The sequence below is a fragment of the Mixophyes fleayi genome, chromosome 1 (genome assembly GCF_038048845.1).
Source record: "Mixophyes fleayi isolate aMixFle1 chromosome 1, aMixFle1.hap1, whole genome shotgun sequence".
Taxonomy (NCBI): domain Eukaryota; kingdom Metazoa; phylum Chordata; class Amphibia; order Anura; family Limnodynastidae; genus Mixophyes; species Mixophyes fleayi.
In genome coordinates this window covers 323,322,116-323,344,770 of record NC_134402.1, presented here as the reverse complement: position 1 = coordinate 323,344,770, position 22,655 = coordinate 323,322,116, and the positions used below count along the sequence as shown (strand labels likewise).

The 22,655-nt window shown below is 41.3% G+C and overlaps 1 protein-coding gene across 1 annotated transcript in view; it reads left to right on the top strand.

Moving 5' to 3' along the window:
• Positions 1–21,192, top strand: part of SART3 (spliceosome associated factor 3, U4/U6 recycling protein) — a 48,461-nt gene extending 27,269 nt beyond the window's left edge. Inside the window, exons 11-19 of the mRNA XM_075213983.1 lie at positions 328–386; positions 988–1,097; positions 4,572–4,684; positions 4,786–4,862; positions 4,960–5,131; positions 5,342–5,787; positions 6,664–6,816; positions 9,875–10,062; positions 18,364–21,192. Coding sequence (XP_075070084.1) covers positions 328–386; positions 988–1,097; positions 4,572–4,684; positions 4,786–4,862; positions 4,960–5,131; positions 5,342–5,787; positions 6,664–6,816; positions 9,875–10,062; positions 18,364–18,544 — 1,499 coding nt within the window. The 3' untranslated portion in view covers positions 18,545–21,192. The remainder of the gene's footprint in view (positions 1–327; positions 387–987; positions 1,098–4,571; positions 4,685–4,785; positions 4,863–4,959; positions 5,132–5,341; positions 5,788–6,663; positions 6,817–9,874; positions 10,063–18,363) is intronic.
• The last annotated feature ends 1,463 nt before the right edge of the window (positions 21,193–22,655 follow it).

Here is a 22,655-nt window from a genome sequence, read left to right as displayed (position 1 = left end):
ATTTAGGGGTATATTTACTAATCTGCGGGTTTGTAAAAGTGGAGATGTTGCCTATAGCAACCAATCTGATTCTAGCTGTCATTTTGTAGTATGTACTAAATAAATGATAGCTAGAATCTGATTGGTTGCTATAGGCAACATCTCCACTTTTCAAACCTGCAGATTAGTAAATTCTACCCCTTAGACTTTATATTGATTGAGCAGTGCCACACTGTGCTTCTGTAAGTGTATGAACAAACTTTCATGTTGTGGTACTGTTGCTCATTTAATACATGGTGTGTGGTGTCTAGTGTATGATATAATTATGTTTTGCTCTAATCTGCACAGGATTCAGTGAAAGTGGAGATTCTTCTTGTAGTATAATGCAGAACTGGGCCAGGATAGAGGTAAGATTCTGTTTAACTGTTCTCCCATTGCAGCCCTCTGTTCTGTTTAGACAAATATAAAAGTAAAATAAAAAAAGGGTTATTGCATCTTTTTGCTCGAGTCATTTTATCTTGGTAGGAAGATTTATATCTTGTTGAGCTTTAGCGTACTAATTACACAACCGACATATGGGATTGAAAACTGGTTATGGGTATCTGCTGTCCTTAAGAACCATAGAAGTAAATCATTTTTTAATCTTTGTGTAGAGGAGAAGATGCTGCAAACTAAGGTCACAATCCACCTTCCTAGTGACCTATATAGTTGAGTTACATAGCAATATTGTGTGCGGACAGTTTTATGTATGTTGTAGTTCATAGAATGAAACCCCTCTGGTAAGTACTCATACAGGTGTGTGTTTTTGTTTTTGCAAAACCTTCACACCCCACTCAAATGCAGGGAACTCTGAGGCCCATATTGATTAGCATTTGTTGCTAGTTTGAATGTTGTGCAATTTTGTTTCTTTACTTCCACAATGGGCTGTGTATATAAACTAGATGCCAGCCTGTCTTGTTTTCTGAATTCCAAAGTAAATCTATTGCCTTTCTCCATCTGATCTTTCAGGCTCAACACTGCAACAACATGCAAAAAGCCAGAGAGCTCTGGGATAGCATTATGACCAAAGGCAATTCCAAATTTGCCAATATGTGGCTAGAGTACTACAGCCTAGAAAGGTAAATATCAAGCTTTACGTTGGGAGAGTTATGATCGACATGTAGTAGGTGTAAGAATGGATTTTTATTATTCTCCCTATAAATCACTACTTGTTTCCTTCTCTGCTCTTATGTTTAGTGCTCTGCTTAGGTAGCCACATGGCTTGTTTTTCTTTTTTACTTTTTAAAATAAAAAATAAATAAAAAAATAATAATTTCCCACTCACTCCCAACTCTCTGATCCCTCTTCATCCAGAGCAGTGATGGCTAACCTGTGACACTCCAGGTGTTGTGAAACTACAAGCCCCAGCATCCTTTGCCAGTAGATAACTAGCTGATAGCTGGCAAAGCATGCTGGGGCTTGTAGTTTCACAACACCTGGAGTGTCACAGGTTAACCATCACTGCCCTAGAGGATAGGATGAGTGATTAGTCAATGCTTCAGACATGGTTGGTCCTCCTTTGCTGGTCACCGTATTCTCCTGAACAGGGAGTGCTGAACGTTATTTATCCATTTGTTGCCATGTAGCACGAGTCTCAGTATGTCTAGTGTGGTGTTATGCTGGAATTAAGGGCCAGCATTGCAGTTTTCACAGATGAGTGGAGTTATGGAGGTAGATTATCTTGTAGAAGTCAGTTTAGGAGTTTAAAATGTGTTCACCACTGGCTTGTGGGTTACTTAGCAACAATTAGAGGACTAAACAGTGACTGGGCTCATTCAGTTTCTAGACAATATGACAATATTCCCACTGGAATTTGATGAGTTTCTCTATGCTAGGATGAGTTTACTTCGCCACCTTGTAGGGAAGATTATACAGATTTGTGTTGAGATTTTTTATTTTTTTGCCATCGGTAACCTGCAGTTAATGACTACTGGTGTCACTTGGCCATATAAACACTCAGACTGTAAATATAAACTGCGCACCAGCATGATGCCCCCACTTGTAGGAGAATAGTTGCTGCTACCACCATGCGCCTACACCAGTGCCTAGAACCGCATGCTTCTGTGTGGTGTGTGTAGCTAGTGCCGCAACTTTGCGGGTAGCTGGAGCTGGATTCTCCTGAGCACTTACTTGGGATGAGGACTCCTGGCTAACAGGCAGAGTTTTGAATACGGATGTTGCGTTCAATAAAAAATAACAGGGGTATGGATGAGTGGTATAGGCGTTTTGCAGGAATAGAGCAGGGTTTTTAAAAATAGTGATGTTTATTAGCTGAGAAATACGCACAGCATCCACTTAAAGGTAGTAGATGTTACCCCCTTTACTATAGGGAATTTTAAACTTTATATATGAATCGTGGTCTTGTTTTTAACAATGTACTTCATGTCGGGGAGATAGTATTTCCTCAAGCTCACAGTCTGGACTTGGAGATTTTTTTTTTTTTTTTACATTTTCTTTAATTCTCCTGTCTAAATTACTTGCGTAATGATTCCTTAAGGTCTACTGCACCATCAAAGTCAATTATGGCTCCAAGAGGATTTTTTTGAGCTTACCTGGGGGGTGCTCTTCTCCCAGAGGGCCCCAGGGGTCAGCACACCCTCAAGATTCATTCCTCAGGTGCTACAGTAAAGGGTTCTGGCGCACCGCTCTGTGGTCCCCAGGTTGCAGCGGTCCAAATACTGCGACAGTAATCCCTTCACAGAGCTACTCCCATGTGTGGGGAAAGCAGTCCAAACACCACCAGGACCTGCCAGGGGTGAGGTTTTTTTTTTTGGTATGTTTTTTAAACAGGATTCAAATATTGAATGTGTCTTGCTCTAAGCACCTAATGAGTCAAACATCATACTTTACAGTGTACACTTGGTGCAATGCATTGGCAGCACAAATAACATTATCCACAGCATGTGGGGGCAGTTGCAAAGGAGATCTGTCTGCACCTTCCCAGCGATGGGTTCTGATAACTGTTTCAAGCCACTGATCTGTCAGATCCTACGGAAGTTCAGACTGGAAAGGGTGCTGCTTATAGCCTATGATTAGCACAGATAGTCCTGGTGCACAGATATTTTTTTTGGTCAGTTAGTCTTCTTTGGCCAGACCTTCTGTCTGCAGGCCCTTTTTTTTTTTTTTTTTTTTTTTTTTTACACAGAGCCTTATATTACTTTTTAATGGTATGACTTTTGAAGCCGTGATTCTTCACCAAAAGGAACTTGCTGACATTATTCAGACCATGCTGCAGCACGGAAGCCATTTCTTGCATTATCTGTCATTCTGCTTGGCCTGGTATGAGTGACAGAGTTTTCAAAAGCGTTTCATATCTTTTCTAAACTTTTTTTTTTTCCACCAGAGGGATCTGCGAAAATGGTCTGACTGTTCACTCCAGGTTTTCAGATTTTAGCTCTGTTTTCGGTATCTACTTTGTGCTCCTTTGTTCTGATCCCTTATGTTTTATCACATGGAAGGTAATTTGTCTCCTAGCTTTTGCTTGGGCTTGGCAGGTCTTCTAGCTGGCACCTCTTTCCCATACATCTCCTTACCTGGTTTTCAGCCAAGAGGAGTTGGTACCATTTTTGTGCTCTTGTCGTCAATATTTCGAGGGAAGCAATGCTTTACTACTTCGATGTGGTGCCTTGTCTGCAACTCTACCTGTCTAGGACAAGAGTTCTGTTGTTTGGATGCCTTGTTTGTCCTTTGCGAGGACCATAGGTAGTGATGCGGTGCCTCCTCCCAGTCCATTTCTCCCTGGATAAGAACTGCAGTCCAGCTTACCTATTCTGTGGCAAGCTACCCTAATTTAGTCTCTGACAGGTGTCCAGTGTCTGGTTAGGGAAGGACCTTGGTGTTTCTTTCTCCTTTATTCCTTTATGCTAATTGCCTGTTTCTTGCTCCCCTAATTACCGGAAAAAGCGAATGTAGGTGCTGCCATTTGGCATTGAGCATTATATTGTGATCCACAGTTTAGGGCTCTCACATTTTATTTCTCTGTACGTGCTCTTGAGGTTGTCATATTCCCCTAGCAGCAGTTTCAGTGCTTGATGACAGGACTTGTTGCACAGTTCCTCGGTTACTCCATGGAACATGGTGTTTGAATGCCCTGATGGCTACTTGACACTTTTTGTGATCTAACACAAGCACAGTGTGATAGCTAGGCCTGACTTAGCTTTTCTTTTTATTCCCCAAGTCTAATCACTGTAATTTTAGAAAGACTTGCTCTCTTGTGATAGATGACTTGCAATCCATCTAACTATATCTTTATATTATTAACAGCATCCTGGTATGAAGGAATGACCAGATGACCTCTCGGCCTTTATTTTCCCTGCTTCCTCCTATAGGGGTTGCAACTTTGCTCTCTTGGAGTCAATGTTATTGTGTTCTTTGATGTTTAATGAATTGGCAAAAGTGTATTCTAAAGTTTTAACTATTGTTTAGTTGTTTCAGAAACAAATCGCAAAAATGTGTACAGACTTAATTAAGTGCAGACATTTTTTATATCATGAACTTACAGTATAGATCTATATACAAAATGTATGGATTAAGTTCTATATCTATTATCACAGAGCACATGGTGATATTCAGCACAGTAGGAAGGCGTTGCATCGAGCTGTCCAGTGCACGTCTGACTATCCAGAACATGTGTGTGATGTACTTCTCACACTGGAGAGAACAGAAGGTAGGTAGATTTTCCTGACTCTAAAATACAAGAGGTGATGCTTTTCTGCTGTTGGCTTGTTTCAGTTAGACCTTTTAATTATTTTTCATTATTCCTGTCAGGGTCTTTGGAAGACTGGGATGCAGCTGTTCTGAAAATTGAAACTAGACTATCGCGAGTCAATGAACAGCGCGCAAAGGTCAGGTGATCTACAAGTGGTAACTCTCCTTTCTGGCTCCACATCACTTCCTATTGCCGTAGTAATAACATCAGGACTTCTCTGCTCCTCTCCACAGGCTGCTGAGAAAGAAGCCTTTCTTGCTAGGCAAGAAGAGGAAAAGGTTGAACAGAGGAAAAAGACGCGAGCAGAAAAGAAAGCTTCAAAGAAGGTCAAAAAGGCGAAACCTGGAGACAAACGCAAAGCAGAGGACGAGTATGAAGAAGATGAAGAGTGGGGCGAGGAGGCAGGTGAGATTTTCCCATTCAGTCTCTAGATAAAAAAAATTTAATTTGGCATACGTATTAAGTTTAAATTAACTAAAAACCATATGTGTATCCTAGTGCCATTCATGACTACATATTAGGTTAACATCATTCTAAAGTGGTCATTGATAAATAATTGTATGTATCTTTTCAATATTTACAAGTTGCATACAAATTTACATTTGTACACTATAGCAGAGCAACCCAGTAAGAGGCACAAAGGAGATGAAAGGTTTGAAGAACATGAGTCGGAAGATATGGATACTGAAACAGGACTCTTTGGCAGAAGCACTCCCAGTACTGGCCAGTCAGCAGCAAAGCAAAAGCCTCCTGTGGCAAAGGAACCGCTCAAGGTCCTTCATGATGTTAACAAGGATGCTATAACAGTGTTTGTCAGCAACTTGCCCTTCAGTATGTGTGAGCCAGAACAACAGCTTAGAAATGTGTTCTCTGGCTGTGGGGAGATCTCCCAAATCAGAGTCATCACTAGTAACAAAGGGACCTTCCGTGGATACGGTTACGTTGAATTTACAGAAGAGAAAAGTGCTCTGGATGCACTGAAACTGGATCGACAAGAGGTCAATGGAAGACCCATGTTTGTTTCTCCTTGTGTGGACAAGAACAAGAACCCAGATTTTAAGGTTAGTTTATGACCCTGTTTGGAGCTCATGGGAGTTTTTGCATTGAAAAAGGAGGGTAGTTAATGTATTTGAAATATAAATGTAATATCAATGTGATGATAGATCCTTGCTGCTTATTTTACTTTTTATGGATGATATTTTTACTTACTTGCACCCTTTCCATACTTTCCATATTTCCTTTTCTTTGTGCTATTTATAAAAATGTCCACTTCTGTCCAATATACCACTGAATTCCCAAAACCCTTGCAATATATTTTCAAGAACATAATACAGACAATATACATATATGTTCATAATACAGTAGCCACCAATGAACCACCGCCAGTGCGTGTGGAAAATTTATTTATATATATATATATATATATGGCGCGTGTGTGTTTATATGTGTATGTACTATGCTGCTTTCAGCAGTGTTCTCCATTTGATAAACTCTGTTTCTAAATTGTAAATATAGGCATCTATGAACTCCATGGTAAGCTTTGTGTCAGGACATATTGACTCTTTTTCAAGGGATATGTTGTGGTTGCATAAATTCCCAAAGACCTGGCCCCATAAAGTTGAGTACACATGGCACTGCTCAGTGCCTAGGTTTTAATTGCATTACGTCACTTGTTGAGCGAAGCGCAGACTGGAATTGAAATAGGGCCAGCTGTCCTCTATGAGAGAGTACACACGGAACAGACGTTGACAAGAAAATGCTTCTTTGCATGCTAGAGACACATGGTAATAAAGGGTTTAGGGGTGACCAATAGTGGTTCTGTTTACAGAGTATCGAAAAGCATATAAATATATCCATCTTTTGAAAAATAGTTTTTTAGTAGTATAAAATTCGTAACTCTTACAGAATTTGCTTAAACTCAGATTTTAATTTCTCAGATGTTCAAATACAGTACAGCTATGGAGAAACACAAGCTGTTTGTTTCTGGATTACCATATTCCTGCACCAAAGAGGAACTAGAAGAAATCTTCAAAGAACATGGCACCATTAAAGAAATGCGTCTGGTAACCAATCGTGCTGGGAAGCCTAAGGTAAGTAATTCTAGTACTCCATCATACTTTAAATTGAGATGCTAGATTTAACAAAACCTGTCTGTTATCACAGAGCATACCGTATGCTCCTTTCAAAAGCTAGGTAATTCTGTATGTTACCAGTGTAGTTCACATTTAAAACTTCTTCAACGGTACTAACAAGTGTTAGTATTGTTAATTGATCACCCTGTTCCGTCCAGTGCTACCAATAGCACCTGAACCTTTCTCTTTTATCATTTGGGAACCTGCAGTGTATTGCCAATGATGGCAACAGATAAATCAATTGCAAATCCTATGGCATAATCATGGCGTCTAAAAAAAGAACTGTCTACTGGTCCCTGAATGAAAACGTCCCACCTTCATGTTGATGACCAGTTGCCCCCATCTTTCCACAATCTGTTGAAAGATGGCTTTGAGGGACCATGCACTTGGACACAGTTTTTCATTCTTTGTAATGAACACTAATATTATCAGGACCTTTTGTTCTGTCCCACTCACTTTTGGTGATATCCTACAGTGAAAGAGAGCTGCTTGTACCTCCTTGATGGTTGATGTACAACACCTCTTCAATGGTGGAAGTATGGGTTTTCCCCACAAGAGAAGTTATTACTAAACTAGAGTGTAAAATGCCACCCTCAGTTCTTGGACATTAATGGAAGCTTAACGTCAGACTTGTCCCATTCGTGACAGGCTCATTCTGGAATGGCCCATAAATAAAACGTGGACTAGCACAGCCTCAACGGTCAAGATCATCTTCCCTAGGACCCTTATGCAGAACAGGGCAGACATCTCTCTGTGAGCCAATGAACACCTTACCAATCTGTGTAATGAGTTTATTTTGTCTCATGGAAGAAAACTCTGTATGCCATCGAGAGTTCCACAACAGACACAGGTCCAGATTGGTTTTCTGATGAATGAAGATCCAATCCTGGAACTCCAATACCTGTGTAATGTGTTGGGAACTTTACCCTAATCAAAAGATTGTCCAAGTAAAGGATGAACATTGCCCCACTGGACCACAGGAGAGCATTTGTGGCCACCATAAACTTAATGAAAACCTGAGGGGCTTTCGGCAGACCAAAGGGATACGCAAATTTAATAAGACAATAGTGGCCCTCCAAGATAGGGACATGCCAGTTGGCATCTGTGTCGATCCACCTCAAATAAACACAGGGATTCAAACTGACCTTCTCAGATTGTAATGAAATTTGGTATTCATTACATTCTGAAACGTAACCGTATGAATACTAGCTCACCTGCTTGGGGTAGCGGACTGCTTACCTGACACCAAAGATTTTCTCCTACTGGTAACCCTTGGAAAATTTACCGGCAGGAAGGAAATTCTTCTTGTCAGTCTCCTGGCTAATGATCTTTTCTAGCTTCGGCCTGATAAGACTTCACCAAAAATCAAGACTCCAGAGTCTAATTAGACCCCGAATTTGCATCCAAAGACTTGGTCCAGATGGTTTGTCTAGTGGAAGCACCCAAAGCTGAAAATCATAACCCACTAAGAACAGCATCCATGTCACATCTCTCAAATATTCCAACTCTGGGATGTGCTCGGTGAGCATCTCTAATTTTGACTTAAAATCCCTTACTGCAAACCCTCCTGGAGTTATTTTGAGTGCCTTAGTACCACTTATAGATTCAAGTGGAAACAGAGATGGATCTAAGAGAAGCTGCAGCCGCTGCAAAAATAGACTTTTAGGATGGCATTAGGGATCAGAATAGTGGTGACCCTATAGAAAAGTGCTATAGGGGCTTCCACCTTAGGTGGATTATTCCATTAGGGAATTCCATAAATGGTCAGCAATCTGTGAATAACCTGAAACCTCTGTTCAAAGGAGCCAGCAATGTGAAGAAAGCAAAATGAACCAACTCTTTCCTTCTCCTAAACGGCATACTGTCAGACTCTGCTGACTCTTCACTATCCAGGACTGTAAACTGAAGCTCGCCAAGGAGGAAGTGCCGTTATGCCCGGGGGTTGCCCCCCTCCCCAGGTCCAGCACCGTTAGCTACTGCCATAGAAGACTGCCTTCTTGCTAGGCTAAAGATGCCTAGTGTTGGGACTACCTGCTTAAGGGTGCCCACATCTAAGTCTTGCCTTTACAAGCAACCTAAAGGTACTGTGCTACCTGCAAGCCCTAGTTCCCAGAGACTGACTGCGGCTGATCTGACTCCTCCACCACTTATCTGCTGGAGTCACTTACCTCCAGTGCATGTTGTGGTGCTGCTGCACCCAGTAGTGTGATGTCTGTGCATGGTCCCCCGACACTGCCTGTGGCAGTATTGGTGAAGATCCCTTGGGGAGCAAGTCCTACATTGGTAGTGGGAGGGAGCAGTGGAAACTCCTCCTCCTCCTCAGCCCACTCCAGACTGCTGACAACCCAGCATGGACTTTGGCTCTCATTTATCAGGGCATTAGATTCAAACAACTGCCGCTGTGTATTTAATGACTGCAGTGGGAAATTCAAATGCATAACATAAAACAAAAAAAAGTAAAAATACAGTATTCTTAAAAAAATAAATAAAATAAAATAAATCTCATAGCCTTTGCTGGGATGTGGGCTCACCGTGGGACATTGCAGTCCAAGTAGTAGTTCTTTGGGCACTAAATCTGCAGGGTACCCGATGATCTAGCCTGGATTCCTAGAAACCTGTAACACAGGAGTCTTTTAATATTCTTGGGTTGTTGAATGCAGCAATCATCTGTTCTTTTGTCAAAGGGTCCTGGGATTTGCGCAATGCCAGTTGTGCGTAAGCCCTAAGGGTACAGAAATATTAATTTTAAGAAACGTTTGCAAATCCTCATAATTATGCAGCAGGAAAAGCTAGGCTCTAGCGTTTTCAGGTTTGGTAAAATATTAGGCTCCTGCATTTGTACAGTAAATAGTAACATGGGAGAGAAGTGATATTTGTGTGTGTGTGGGGTCCATATATTCTTTGCCTTTATAGTTTTGATTTGTTTTTCTGACTTTGCTAGCTTTGATTGCTAAGGAGCATATCAGGGTTCAGAAAGTCTTAATGAGCTGACTCATATTTTCACTTTAATTTATAGGGACTTGCATATGTTGAATATGTAAATGAGACCCAGGCTTCACAAGCGGTTATCAAATTGGATGGCACAACAATCAAGGACCACAAAATTAATGTAGCGATTAGTAATCCACCAATGAGAAAACGGGCAGATGCCCATGAAACAGCGCTGTCATCAATGCCCATGGTCCCACGTCAAACATACGGAGCGTAAGTAGAAGTTTTGTATTCCTTTACTCTTACAGCCCTCGTGTCAGTACAAGTGTCTGGAATGTTGGTAGCAGCAGTCACCACTGGAGGGCAGAACTGTTACTGAATCTCACACTTACTGTATGTGTAATTTTGCCTAAGAGGACAGACTAATGGGTCTGGTATACCATAGTTCTACTGTGCAGTTTGGACTTAGATTGCTGAACAGACTGCTCCGCTATGTCCTGATCTCTCAGCCTTGTCTATTTGGTGAAGCAGTATACTGAATGTCTTCCAGAGCTGCTAGAAACAATTCTATCTACGCTTATGGAGGGGCTGGTCTTGGCTCTTGCCTTTATCATGATCTATATACCCAGTCAATAAAGTATTGTCTCAAGGAGCTAGTATATTAATGATGTGCCCACAGTTCACTGCACTTGTAATGGAGATGCTTAGCATAACTGAAACAATAGATAGTTGTCTCTGTAGCCCTTCATATGCTGAGCAGAAAACTCCTATCTTACATGAGCCCTAATTGGAGAGTGTTTATAGTTTATGCTCTTGATTGATGGGTTGAAGAAAGTGGGTTAAGTATTGACTCATTTGGAGCACCATTTAAAGGGCAGCTGTTGGAGGTGCATAACAAGAAATAAAAAAATCTAATACAGGAAAAATACACCATATTTACTGCTAGAAGGACCTTCAATTCAATAATGCCACCTAGTAGAAAGCTAATCAGGAAAACTGAAGTTTAGAAGTGCCACCCTCCCCTTTTTTTAAAAAAAAAAAAAAAATCGGATACATTTTTATTTGTTTTTGCGGATAAACACAAAACAAGGAAACAAACAAAACACAAAAGCATATAGCATAAGAATCACACCTGCCTTCCCTTGCCCACTCCCAAGGAGTACACAGTAGCACAGCAAAAAGTAATATAACAGGGTATAGGCAGGTTGCATTCCGTGTGTGTCACATAATGGCATCAGAAAACATGAAGCAGTTCACCACATTCATAATTCAGCGTAATGGTTTCATACATCAAACCAATATAACCTTTTCAAGGCTAAAGGTAAAATTAAGTTTAAAATTAGAGTACACGTGGTGGGACCGCTGGAAGGACACTCACCCACCCCCCTCAACACCCCACCCCCTACCTATAATCTGAGCCATCGAAATCCTCCTAGCGGGATCTATAGCTCAAGCTAGGCCAGCGGGACCAAAACTTGTTCTTGGCTTTGCAACATGTATACATGTATTTCTCGTGTGGCAAGGTAACAGTAACAAACGCTCTCCATTTTTGAAAATTAGGCGGAGCTGGGGCCTGCCAAACTCTAGCAATTATAACTTTGGCCTAGGTTATTAAACTAAAGATATATTTATAGGCAGGAGGCTCCACGTAATTCTGCAGAGATATTATATTCCAAAGAGGCACCGCTTAGAATTCATGGTGGGAGCAGCCGGGGCCGTAGTCATAACACATTCCCAAACCTCAGCCCAAAACTTTTTAACTAGGGGCAGTCCCATAACTTATGCCAAAATCCACTATCGGGAACATCATCATTATCATCAGCATTTATTTATATAGCGCCAGCAAATTCCGTAGCGCTTTACAAATAGGAACAAACATTAATAAGACAATACTGGGTAATACAGACAGAGAGGTAAGAGAACTCTGCTCGAAAGCTTACAATCTATAGGACAATGGGAGTTTGAAACACAAGGGCATGTGCTACATCATATTGCACAATGGACCAGCCAGACTGCAAAGGTAAAAGTACTGTACTGAGTGGGCTATGTGTGTTGCAATGTTGGTCAGAAGGTTGTTGTCTTGCGTTAGCAGTGTAGAGGATGGTAATAGGGTAATCTAGGGAAATTAAGATGATGGTTGAGGAATATCATAACCTTGTCTGAAGAGGTGGGTTTTCAGTGAACGTTTGAAGACTAGAAGAAAGACTTACTGTGCGTGGGAGGGAATTCCACAAAGTAGGTGCAGCCCGGAAAAAATCCTGTAACCGAGAATGGGAGGATGTGATGAGAGTGGAGGAGAGACGTAGATCTTGTGCAGAACGGAGGTGCCGAGTCGGGAGATATTTCGAGACAAGTGAGGAAATGTATGTCGGTGCAATTTTGTTGATGGCCTTGTATGTTAGTAGAAGAATTTTATATTGGATTCGTTGAAATACAGGCAGCCAATGTAAAGACTGACAGAGTGGCTCAGCAGAGGAATAACGGTTTGTAAGGAAAATCAGTCTAGCCGCTGCGTGCAAAATAGATTGTAGGGGTTCAAGTCTGACTTTGGGAAGACCAGTAAGGAGGGAATTGCAATAGTCGATGCGGGAGATGATGAGTGCATGAATTAATGTTTTTGCGCTGTCTTGTGTCAGATATGTGCGTATTCTGGAAATGTTCTTTAGGTGTATGTAACATGATTTAGATATAGAGTTGATGTGGGGCATAAACGACAGTTGTGAATCAAGGATTACACCTAGGCAACGAGCTTGCGGGGTGGGATTAATGGTCATGTTATCAATAGAAATGTCAGGCAGGAAGCTTTTGTTTTTGGGTGGGAATATTATTAATTCAGTTTTTGAAAGATTGAGTTTGAGTTGGCGAGAAGACATCCAAGAGGAAATGGCAGAAAGACAGTCAGTAACGCGAGACAACACAGATGGTGAAAGATCAGGAGAGGATAGATAAATTTGTGTATCATCCGCATAGAGATGATACTGAAATCCAAAGGAGCTTATTAGTTTTCCAAGAGAAGTGGTGTAGATAGAGAATAGCAGAGGACCTAGGACTGAGCCTTGTGGAACTCCAACTGATAAAGGAAGCGGAGCAGAAGTGGATCCAGAGAAATTAACACTGAAAGAGCGATTAGATCGGTAGGATGAGAACCAGGAAAGGACAGTGCCTTCAAGACCTAGGGATTGTAGCATTTGTATGAGGAGAGAGTGGTCAACAGTGTCAAATGCAGCAGAGAGATCCAGGAGAATTAGAAGAGAGTATTGGTTATTATTTTTTGCTGTGATCAAATCATTGACAACTTTGGTCAGCGCTGTCTCTGTGGAGTGTTGAGAGCGAAAGCCTGACTGAAGAGGATCCAATAGGTTGTTTGCTGTAAGAAAGTGTGTGAGGCGTGTGAAGACAATTCTCTCGAGAAGCTTGGAGGGGCATGGGAGCTGGGAGATGGGGCGGTAATTTATGAGAGAGTTAGGGTCAGAATTCGTTTTTTTTTTTAAATGGGAGTAATCACTGCATACTTGAATAGTGATGGAAAAATACCAGTAGAAAGAGATAGATTACAGATTTTAGTTAGAGGGGGGAATGCGCACAGGAGACAGGGACATACCAATTTGTGAGGGAATGGGATCAAGAGGACAGGAGGTAGAGTAGGAAGATGAGAAGAGAGTAGAAACTTCCTCTTCATTTGTGGTATCAAATGAAGAGAGTGTCAGAGGGTGCTACAAAGGAATTGCGCAGATTGCTTGTCAAGGGAGATACCATTTCAAGCCTGATCTTATCAATTTTGTCCTTGAAATAGGAAGCAAGATCCTGTGCACTGATGTTAGTTGGAGGATTTGGGGCAGGAGGATTCAGAAGAGAGTTAAATGTGTTAAAGAGGCGTTTGGGGTTAGAAGCCTGAGCATAGATGAGAGATCTGTAGTATGCTTGTTTAGCAGTGTCCAGAGCATTTCTGTAGGAGTGATAGATATCAGTATATGTGATGAAATCATTGGAGGCACAAGATTTACGCCAGTGACGTTCTGCTTTACGAGGGAGTTTTTGTAGAGTTCGTGTTACTGTAGTATGCCACGGTTGGCAACGAATTCTACGTGAAGTATGTAGTGTCGCTGGAGCCACTTGATCCAGGGCAGTTGCTAGGGTTTGATGAAAATGGGGTACTGCCCGATCAGGGGAAGGAGAATGTAGAAATTGGGTAGAGAAGGTGTTGCAGAGAGGTGGAAAACTGTTGAAAATCAATAGCGTTGATATTCCTGCGGGTACGAGGAGGCTTGAAAGAGTTTGACACTAGGGAGGGTAAAGAACTGGGGGTGAGCGAGTAGTAAACAAGATCAAGACAGTGGCCATCCTGATGAGTAGCAGTTTCAATCCACTGGGAGAGGTCAAGGGAGGAGGTTAGAGAGAGTAGTTTGGAAGCGGCATTGGAAAGTGGATTAGAAATAGGGATGTTGAAATCACCCATGATGATGGTGGGGATATCAGTAGATAGGAAGTGAGGGAGCCATGTTCAAGAAATTGTTGGTGTGGGTTAAAAATCCTAACAGCATGTACTTCAAAAGATGTGAATGTGAGTGATGGGACACTTGGTAGAACTGTGAATGTGCACTGTTGGGAGAGAAGTAGTCCAACCCCCCCTCCTTGTCTGCCTCCTGGTCTGGGGGTGTGGGTGAAATGGAGACCACCATGTGAAAGGGCTGCAGGTGAGGCAATGTCTGAATGCGTGAGCCATGTTTCTGTTATTGCTAGAAGGTTGAGGTTGTATGAGAGGAAGAGATCATGTACGGAGGTAAGTTTGTTACAAACAGAGCGTGCATTCCAAAGGGCACATCTAAAGGACTTTGGAAGAGAGGGGAGACAGGTTATGTGTTTGAGGTTTGCCAGATTTCTGTAGTGTTCAGATATATGTGTGTGGGAGAAGTGAGAGGGACCTGGATTAGGTGATATATCACCAGCTAATAGAAGCAGGGAGGAAGAAAGGTAGGAAAGATGATTGTAAGATGTGTCCTTTTAGTTTCTGGCGGCAGGGTGAGGCTGTTAAAGTTATTGAATTTAAATAGAAAAAAAGTTCATGAGTGTTCACTAGAGGTGAGTGACGTAATGAAGGGGCAATGTGGACAGGGGTGTGTGTTGCAGGATGGGTGAGGGATGATATAGTCATAAAGATAATGCCATGAAAAGAGAGAAAAATATTTTGGCAAGCATTGGGACTATTAGTCAAATAGCAAAAATGAGGAATTAAAGGAAGTGCCTAATTGCAATGTCAAGTGTAATCAGATAAGTAGTGCAGAGCTATGCTGCAGCAAATGTAGTGTATTCCTGGATGTTTATACTATCCAAAGTAATGATGTGGGGAGCCATGTGGGGTAGTGGGTGGAAGTGTTGAATGGAGAGTAATAAAGAGCAGGTAATTGAATAGCTGAGATTTTGCAGAGTCATGAGAGAGGAGAGTGGTTGAAAGACAGTATAATTTCTTCCTACTTGTGATGGGACACAAAGCTTAAATAGAATTGAAGTACAGTGCTGAGAGAGGACTGAAATAACTGTAGCATGGGTAGGGAGTGGTTGAGCAAGTAGTACAGCAGTCTGATTAAACAGAGTGGTTTTTGCATTTAAAAGAAACTGATAAATAAAACAAACTTTCATGAGATGAGAAGAAAATGAGATCAGAGTCCAAAACAGTCCTCATGTTGCCTGTAGCTTGTAGCCAGGGTGAGTTGAAAACATCAGAGGTAGAATATGGAGTTTCAGGTGAATACTGACAGTTGTCCTTGTGAAGCTGTGTTAATAGGTAGAATCTTCTTCTTCTGTTTCCTCCGGTATAACTCTGAATTATGCTATTTAAATTTTTTGTTTCACACTTATATCTATACACACTTAGAGCTATACACACTAACTAAGCAGCCATCACTGGCTTTGCAGCCATTCTACTATGAATATATCTGGTTACCAGACACGTGATCAGAGTTCTTCAATCAAGGCCACAATAAACTCCCCCAACCAACACTATCCATAAAAGGTTTAAACAAACAAACACTGAAAGGACAACTTGCAATAAGGCTGTAGTAATTACCATTAAAAATAAAACTGCATTTTCTTAATTCGGATCAGACTGTTGCAATAAGGCTGTAGTAATTACCTGTTGATGAAAGAGAGGAAGCAGAGATTAGACACTTCTCATAGCCATGACATTTTGGTCAGGCGGAAGTACTCCATCGACACATCCGGGACAACCCAGTGGACCCACCCTCCCCTTTTTCAATATTTCTGCTTTCTCTAAAGCATAAACACACAGAACATAACATTTGGTTACTTAACTGAATCTATACAACAATATAATAGTTCCGTTATTTAGTGGATTTACTTGCTTTTCAATTTCTTCTTCAGTAGGGAAGAACCAGTCTTGGGTTATGTTTCACTTATAAGGAGCCAGGTTACTGGAAAAAGGAAGGACTCCTCCTCCATCCTGTAACACACCTGTTCCTCATTCGTTCTTTTTCCAGCGTCCTGCATATCAGATATGCATAAGGCGTGTTGCCCTTATATAATTTTTTCTTGTAGCTTCAGAGGGAGAACCTCAGCTGTTCCCTGCATGGTTGGAAGGTTTTGTTTTCTGTTTTTTTTCATCCCCAGTGCTCCATGCGCGGTCTTGGAAGGTATCCCTTCCACTTTGATTCTTAGTCATTGGTATTCTCTCTGTCCTCAGCCCCCTGCAGCGTTGTTGGTCCTCTCATCCGAGTCACCTCATATCCTGGGCTAGGAGGGCCTAACGGTGGCAGTGCTCTCCTCCTGTTTACCATCTGACAGTTCAGAGGTTTCTCATAGGGAAAAATTCTAACTATATGTTCCTAATGGGGGAAGGGGGGCTTGAGCAGCAAGACTAGCTTAAAGCGTTCAAGAAGGTGTCTGCTAAAGATGACCATGCAGTGAGGGACCTGTGGTAGTGTGTGCAAGTATCCAGGGGCATCACCTGGAGACACCCACTTGGAGAGTGCAGAGCCAGTCTGGACAGCAGTGCTAAGATAACAGCAGTTCTTGTGCAGTCAGTATTGTCGCAGGGTTGTGTGCCTGTGCTACAGCCTGGATACAGTTTTTCAAGAGTTGTTACAGAGCAATGCAGTGGTGCAACCTCCTCAGGAGACTGCAGGTCAGTGTGATTGCCCAGGATCACACCCTTCTCATGGAAGTGTTTTGTCTTTCTTGCTGACTGAGTGGGTGGTAAATGGGCACACTCACCTTTATGGGATGGCAGGGAAGTAAAGATTCAGCCATTTTCTTTCTGTGGTGGATGCATGCCCAGTGCACCTTCTGACTGTTTTTTGATACTTGGTAATGGAATTAGGGATGTTTAGAGGGTCAATACAATTCGGTACTACACATCCACGCTCTGACCAGCAGTTATTTCGGCCATCAATGAACATCTAGGACTTACAAGAGCCTGGTCACTTCCAGGGGAGTGGGCAGATTCTCTGCTAATTTGGTGGTGGTGCACAGGGTGGTCTGGCTCTGAAGTCTTAGCCTGTGGACAATGAATACTTACAAAAGGGCCTTTATCAGAGGTGGCCCTTTTCAAGCTGGAACTGACGTTCATAATGAAAGATTCTAGGTTGTCAGCCTTTCCCAAAGCAGACTCAAATACATCAACCTATGTTGCACTGGAGTCTCCAGGCTGCTTCCATGAGACTAGGACAACCCAAAAAGTAGCCCTTCGGGATTTCTGAAATGGTTAACACCAAGATAGTAAGCCCACCTGAGCCCACAGGTGATTATTGGCACAAAATTGTTTGGGACTCGCTGCCTCCACTTGAGAGACTCCTGTTCTTTATCCATGTCTGATTCCTGGATACTATCGGTTTGTTTTGATAACTACTTATTTTTAAAATCCCTCTGAACCGTTCCTTCCTCTAACTGTCCAAGGGACCCGGAGTGTTGATCATTCTTTTTATCTGTCCTTCTCCAGGGTGAACAGATAGGAGAGGAAAGTCATTGTTTTTTGACCCTACAGTCTTTAAATAGTCTGTGCTTAGCAAGAGGGTTTGTCACAAAGGCGGGCAGCATGGTGACACATTAGCATTGTTGTCTTCTAGTACTGGGGCTGTGGGTTCCATTATGAACATGGGACTATATGTGTGGGGTTTGTTCTTCAAGTATTTGCTGGGGTATTCCTCCAGATGCTCTGGAGGAATACCCCAGAAAATACAGTTAATGTTTGTGTGTGTATGGTGGAGAATTTAGACTGTAAGCTCCAAAGGGGCAGAGGCTGATGCGAATTATTATTCAAAGTGTTGTGTCAAATGTTGGTGCTAAAATTATGATTTAATAAATAAAATAATAATAAGCAAGGTTATAGATGGGATTCCAGTGTCGGATTCCTGATGTTTTGGGAATCAAAAAGAGGTGGTTCCCAATTGAATATATTGCATGTCATAAACTAAATGTATAGCTTTGTTCCTTATGCTAAATTAGGGCTGCAGTCTTTGGAAGATTAACCAGTTTTGCTTACTCTGAAAACTTGCAGAATTGTTGCCACTGAAATAATTCTATTGTTTTAATAGAATTATCACTTTTTCTTTCTGTTAACAGAAGGGGTAAAGGAAGAACCCAGGTGGCTCTTCTACCACGCTCACTACACCGGCAGAATGCACCGACCACCACAAAGACAGAAAATGGTACCCCTCAGCCACAACAGACTTCCTCTGGTGCTGAAGGGGAGTCACGAAAATTGTCCAACGCAGACTTTGCCCGGATGCTGCTCCAGAAGTGATTAAGCAGAAAAAAAAAGCTGCAATCTGTACGAGGAGAAAATGTGAAGAATTGATGCCCTTTGTGTCCTTATCCATCACTGCAGCTGCTCACAGCTCCGCTGAATGCTTGAACTGCAGAATCTGCCCAATAGGGCTGTAGAGTGGGAACAAATACATACATGTTTGTTCCAGTTTTCTAGTTCCTATTCTGACTTACCTTTTATGTTTTAATAGCACAGACTGTAGGCTTCCTCATTTCCCTCATATTGAGGCAGACAAGGCAATGTAGGAGCAGCTAATATCGGTCTGTTTGGGTATGTTTTTACGCCTGTTGTTGCAGAATGTCTTTTGATCGCACATTGTTGCAAAGGTCACAGTGGAACAAACCCAAAATGGGTATTTTATATGTATTGCCCTTATTTCATGTTTTTGGTTTTTTTTCCCTATGGAATTTATAATAAGTTGTTTGCATTGGATAAAACTGGATTAAAATATTTGCTGTACCAATGCCAATCTAACCTTTGTGCACTCTGCAGTTATTATGCAGCCTCATGTTAGTGAGCAGCTATGCTTTTGTGGCCTGTTATACACATGTACAGGTATATTATGCACTACCCAAGTTATATATTGCACATGTAGTTACTGTGGGGTTATGTAGGATGACTACTGTTGGCAGCTTTGTGATGCGGTGCAATATTACCTTTCTCCGAGTCAGTTTAGCCAGTTGGTGGATTAAACTCTGGTATTTAAATGGTTAAGGGAAAGTACCATTTTTTTTTTTATAGTTTTGCTCTTAATTTATTCCTCAGTGGGTGCCAAGGCATTTGTTCATGCTAAAATGATGCAGTGTCATCTCAGAATTGTAAATTACAGCCTATTTAACATGTCTGATCTTTGTGTTTGGCCTGATAATTAAACAACAGGTTCATCTTGGTTACACATGGGTGGCAAAATTGGACAAGATTCAGCTTTTTTTTTGGCAGATGGGTTTGGGCCCAGTGGCCAGACACTTTCCTGGCCTCAATATGGTGTGTCCTAGCAGTTGTAGGATGATCACACAAGCTGATGGCAGTCTTCTCCTGACTTCACTTTCCTCCGAGAAGCATTCTGTTGATGTCTATAGACTCGATAACTGCATTGTGGGCTACATTCCTGATGTTCCAGCATGTGTGACCAGCTGTAATGTAAAGGATTTTGATCAGAGCTGCATAACCACAGGTCTGTGGACAAGGTAGTAGGTCAGATGTTAGAGGTTACATTCTATTGTGCGGATAGATTTATTTCCACTGTCCTTAGGACTACACATTTGCTGTACAGGTACACAGTCCAGTGATTATTTGTTGCCATATTGAAGAGCGACAAAAACAAACAAACCTACATGACAGGTGAACTTACCTTTTAAGGATATAGTAGCCTCTGCTACTGCAAAAATTAATTTTTTGACTGTGCCCACTGTGAATATTCGGGGACATCCATAAAATAATCTATTACCTCATCTCAAGTTCTACAGCTGTGTAGATACTTTAATGAGTAATCTTTTCAGCAATTCATCTGAACATTGCTACCCTTCATTAAAATAAATTTAGGAAGAGCAGCACAAAATAACCTTTAAGGGGCCATATATGCCTGTTCATCTGGTGTACGGGTGAATGTGTTTTGGAAATGTGTAGTGCACATTGCGAAATGCCAAAAACACAACCATACTTCATATCATGGTGTGCATTGTGCAGGTATGAATGGGTCTTAAGGGTTATGCAACACAACATTCCTAATGTGTCTGCCACAAAGGTATCTTAAATGTGGAAGGAATGGACTGGAATTACCAGTTCAATTTATCTTCTAGGAGGGGGTTCTTAGGGGAAAATACCATCAATACATCACTGGATTGAAATATCCACCGTAGCCCTTAAAGCACCACTAAAGCCAAAATACAGGTTTCTTCTACAAAAAGAAAGTAAGATTCACAGATACATATGTAACAGTGCTTATACCTTAGAAGAACTTGAGATGCACATGTAACAATGACCAAGCAGCTGGGCATACAAGAGGCTTATTTGCATTATTTTCGAGTCTGAGTTCTGATAAGCTCCTGATACTTTTACATATATATTTGTAAGTGCTGGTAGTAGTTTGTTTATATAAACCACCTTGTATTTTAGAGTCGGCAGTATTCCCCCACTGAAGTAATGTGTAAACATTTCTGAGTGACTCTAGCTGCAACCATATCCTTCTGGGGTGTTGCACGCAACACATGTTCAGACGTTTGGCTGTAGTGCCACCACTGTCTAATATTGATTTTCTTTATCTCTGTGATTTGAACAGGAGGAGGTGACAAAAATTATAATATTAGTAGCATGAATCACCTCTTTGTACTAATTTTACTAGAAAATGTAATGCAACGTTCATTTTTTTTATTTTTTAATACGTATTGTGTTTTGAAGATTTTGTTTGTCAGATGCAAGAAAAAAAATGCAGATGCTTTGTAAATACTGCAATGATCTGTTTTTAAAAATCATTGCAGGCCTTGTTAGCACTCAAGTACTAGGAGGTAGCTGCATATTGCTGCAGACATGCATTTTTGTTTGGTTATATGTACACCATACAGATCTTGTTGTGATGTGTTGCTATTGTTTCCACTCCTGTTTTATTAAACTACAGTTCTCTGAAATGTTTGTATGTTACCATGGCATACTACTTGTACAGACATCTGTTACATTGTTCGTTTTTTTTTTTGTTTTACATTTATTGCCTTAACGCCTTCCAGCAATATAACATTAATGAGGTCTCCCTTGCACTCGACCTCTAATAAGTCCAGTGTAAACTGGCTGCAATAATAACTGACAAGCAGGGAGACAGTCTTTTTACTGATGAGGGTTGCCCTTTAAAAAATAAAAATTAGATTATCTTTGATTTGGGGCATTGAGCAAAGTACACATTTTTATTATTCAGGAAGACTAGACTATTCAATTTCGGTATAGATTTCTCTACCTAAATTAAGTTGTTATAAACAATTGAGGGACGTTTTGTGTGCCTAATATCGTGAAACATAGGGAATCGAATACAAATGTACATACCAAAATATGGTTCTGGGCACTGAAGTTTGGAAAAGTGAATCTGACTGGGCCTGGTCTCACCGATTTTGGCGAGACGGACTAGGTTTTCTCGTGTCAACATCTAGCTTTGTCAGATGCTATTTCCCAGGAGATCAGCAGTTTCTACTGTAACCATCCGGTCTGACACCAAGAATTATTCCATGGTGAAAGTGACTTAGATCACATTCCTTCTCCATTCTGCTGTTTGGTCTGAACAACTGAACCTCTTCACCATGTATGCTTGCATATGCAGCGTTGCTGCCACATGATTGTCCGTTTGCATTAGCAAGCATATGTACCTAATAAAGTGCTGTGTGTGTGTGTATTTCCAATCTGCTGCTTCTAGGAGTGCATGACTAGGGTCAGAGTATCTACCATTCACTGTCCAAAAATCTGGTACAGAAGGATGAGCAGGAGATGGTCTGTCCTACATCATTTCATTAGTGATACCTACAGTACAAAGTATTTCCGTTCAGATGACTCCTTTACTGTCAAAGTGTAAGCAGGTTTACTTATTGTTCTCTGAATGGCCCTCCCAACCAGAGCAATGGTATGAGGATCCTTTCAAACTGGTGTGGGAACACTGGCTTATAACACAACACTTTAGCTGTGAGAAAAGGGACTTGGAAACACCAAAACACATCCAATATAATGTATTTCTTAGAACCATATTTCATAGTATTGTGAAATATAGGGAATCTAATACACATATACCGGTATTAAAATATGTACACTACATATTATAGCACACACCTGCTTGCTGAAGTGTTTATGGGAGGTGTTTGGTTGGCTCTTTGTCTTCCACCTTCATATCACCGCATACATGGCCAGTCATTCTGATTATGGAGTGCAGACTGAATCCTGCTATTGCAGAACAATGGTATTGTCCTACAGTAAGGTTTACTTTCATTTTGCACAAGTGCAACTTTTTATTGTGGCAGATTTGATTGCGACACCTTGCTGTGAAATGATGCTGCTCAGGAAGGTAAGGGGGATACCTCCCCCTAATGACCAATCATAATTATATGAGTAAATACTG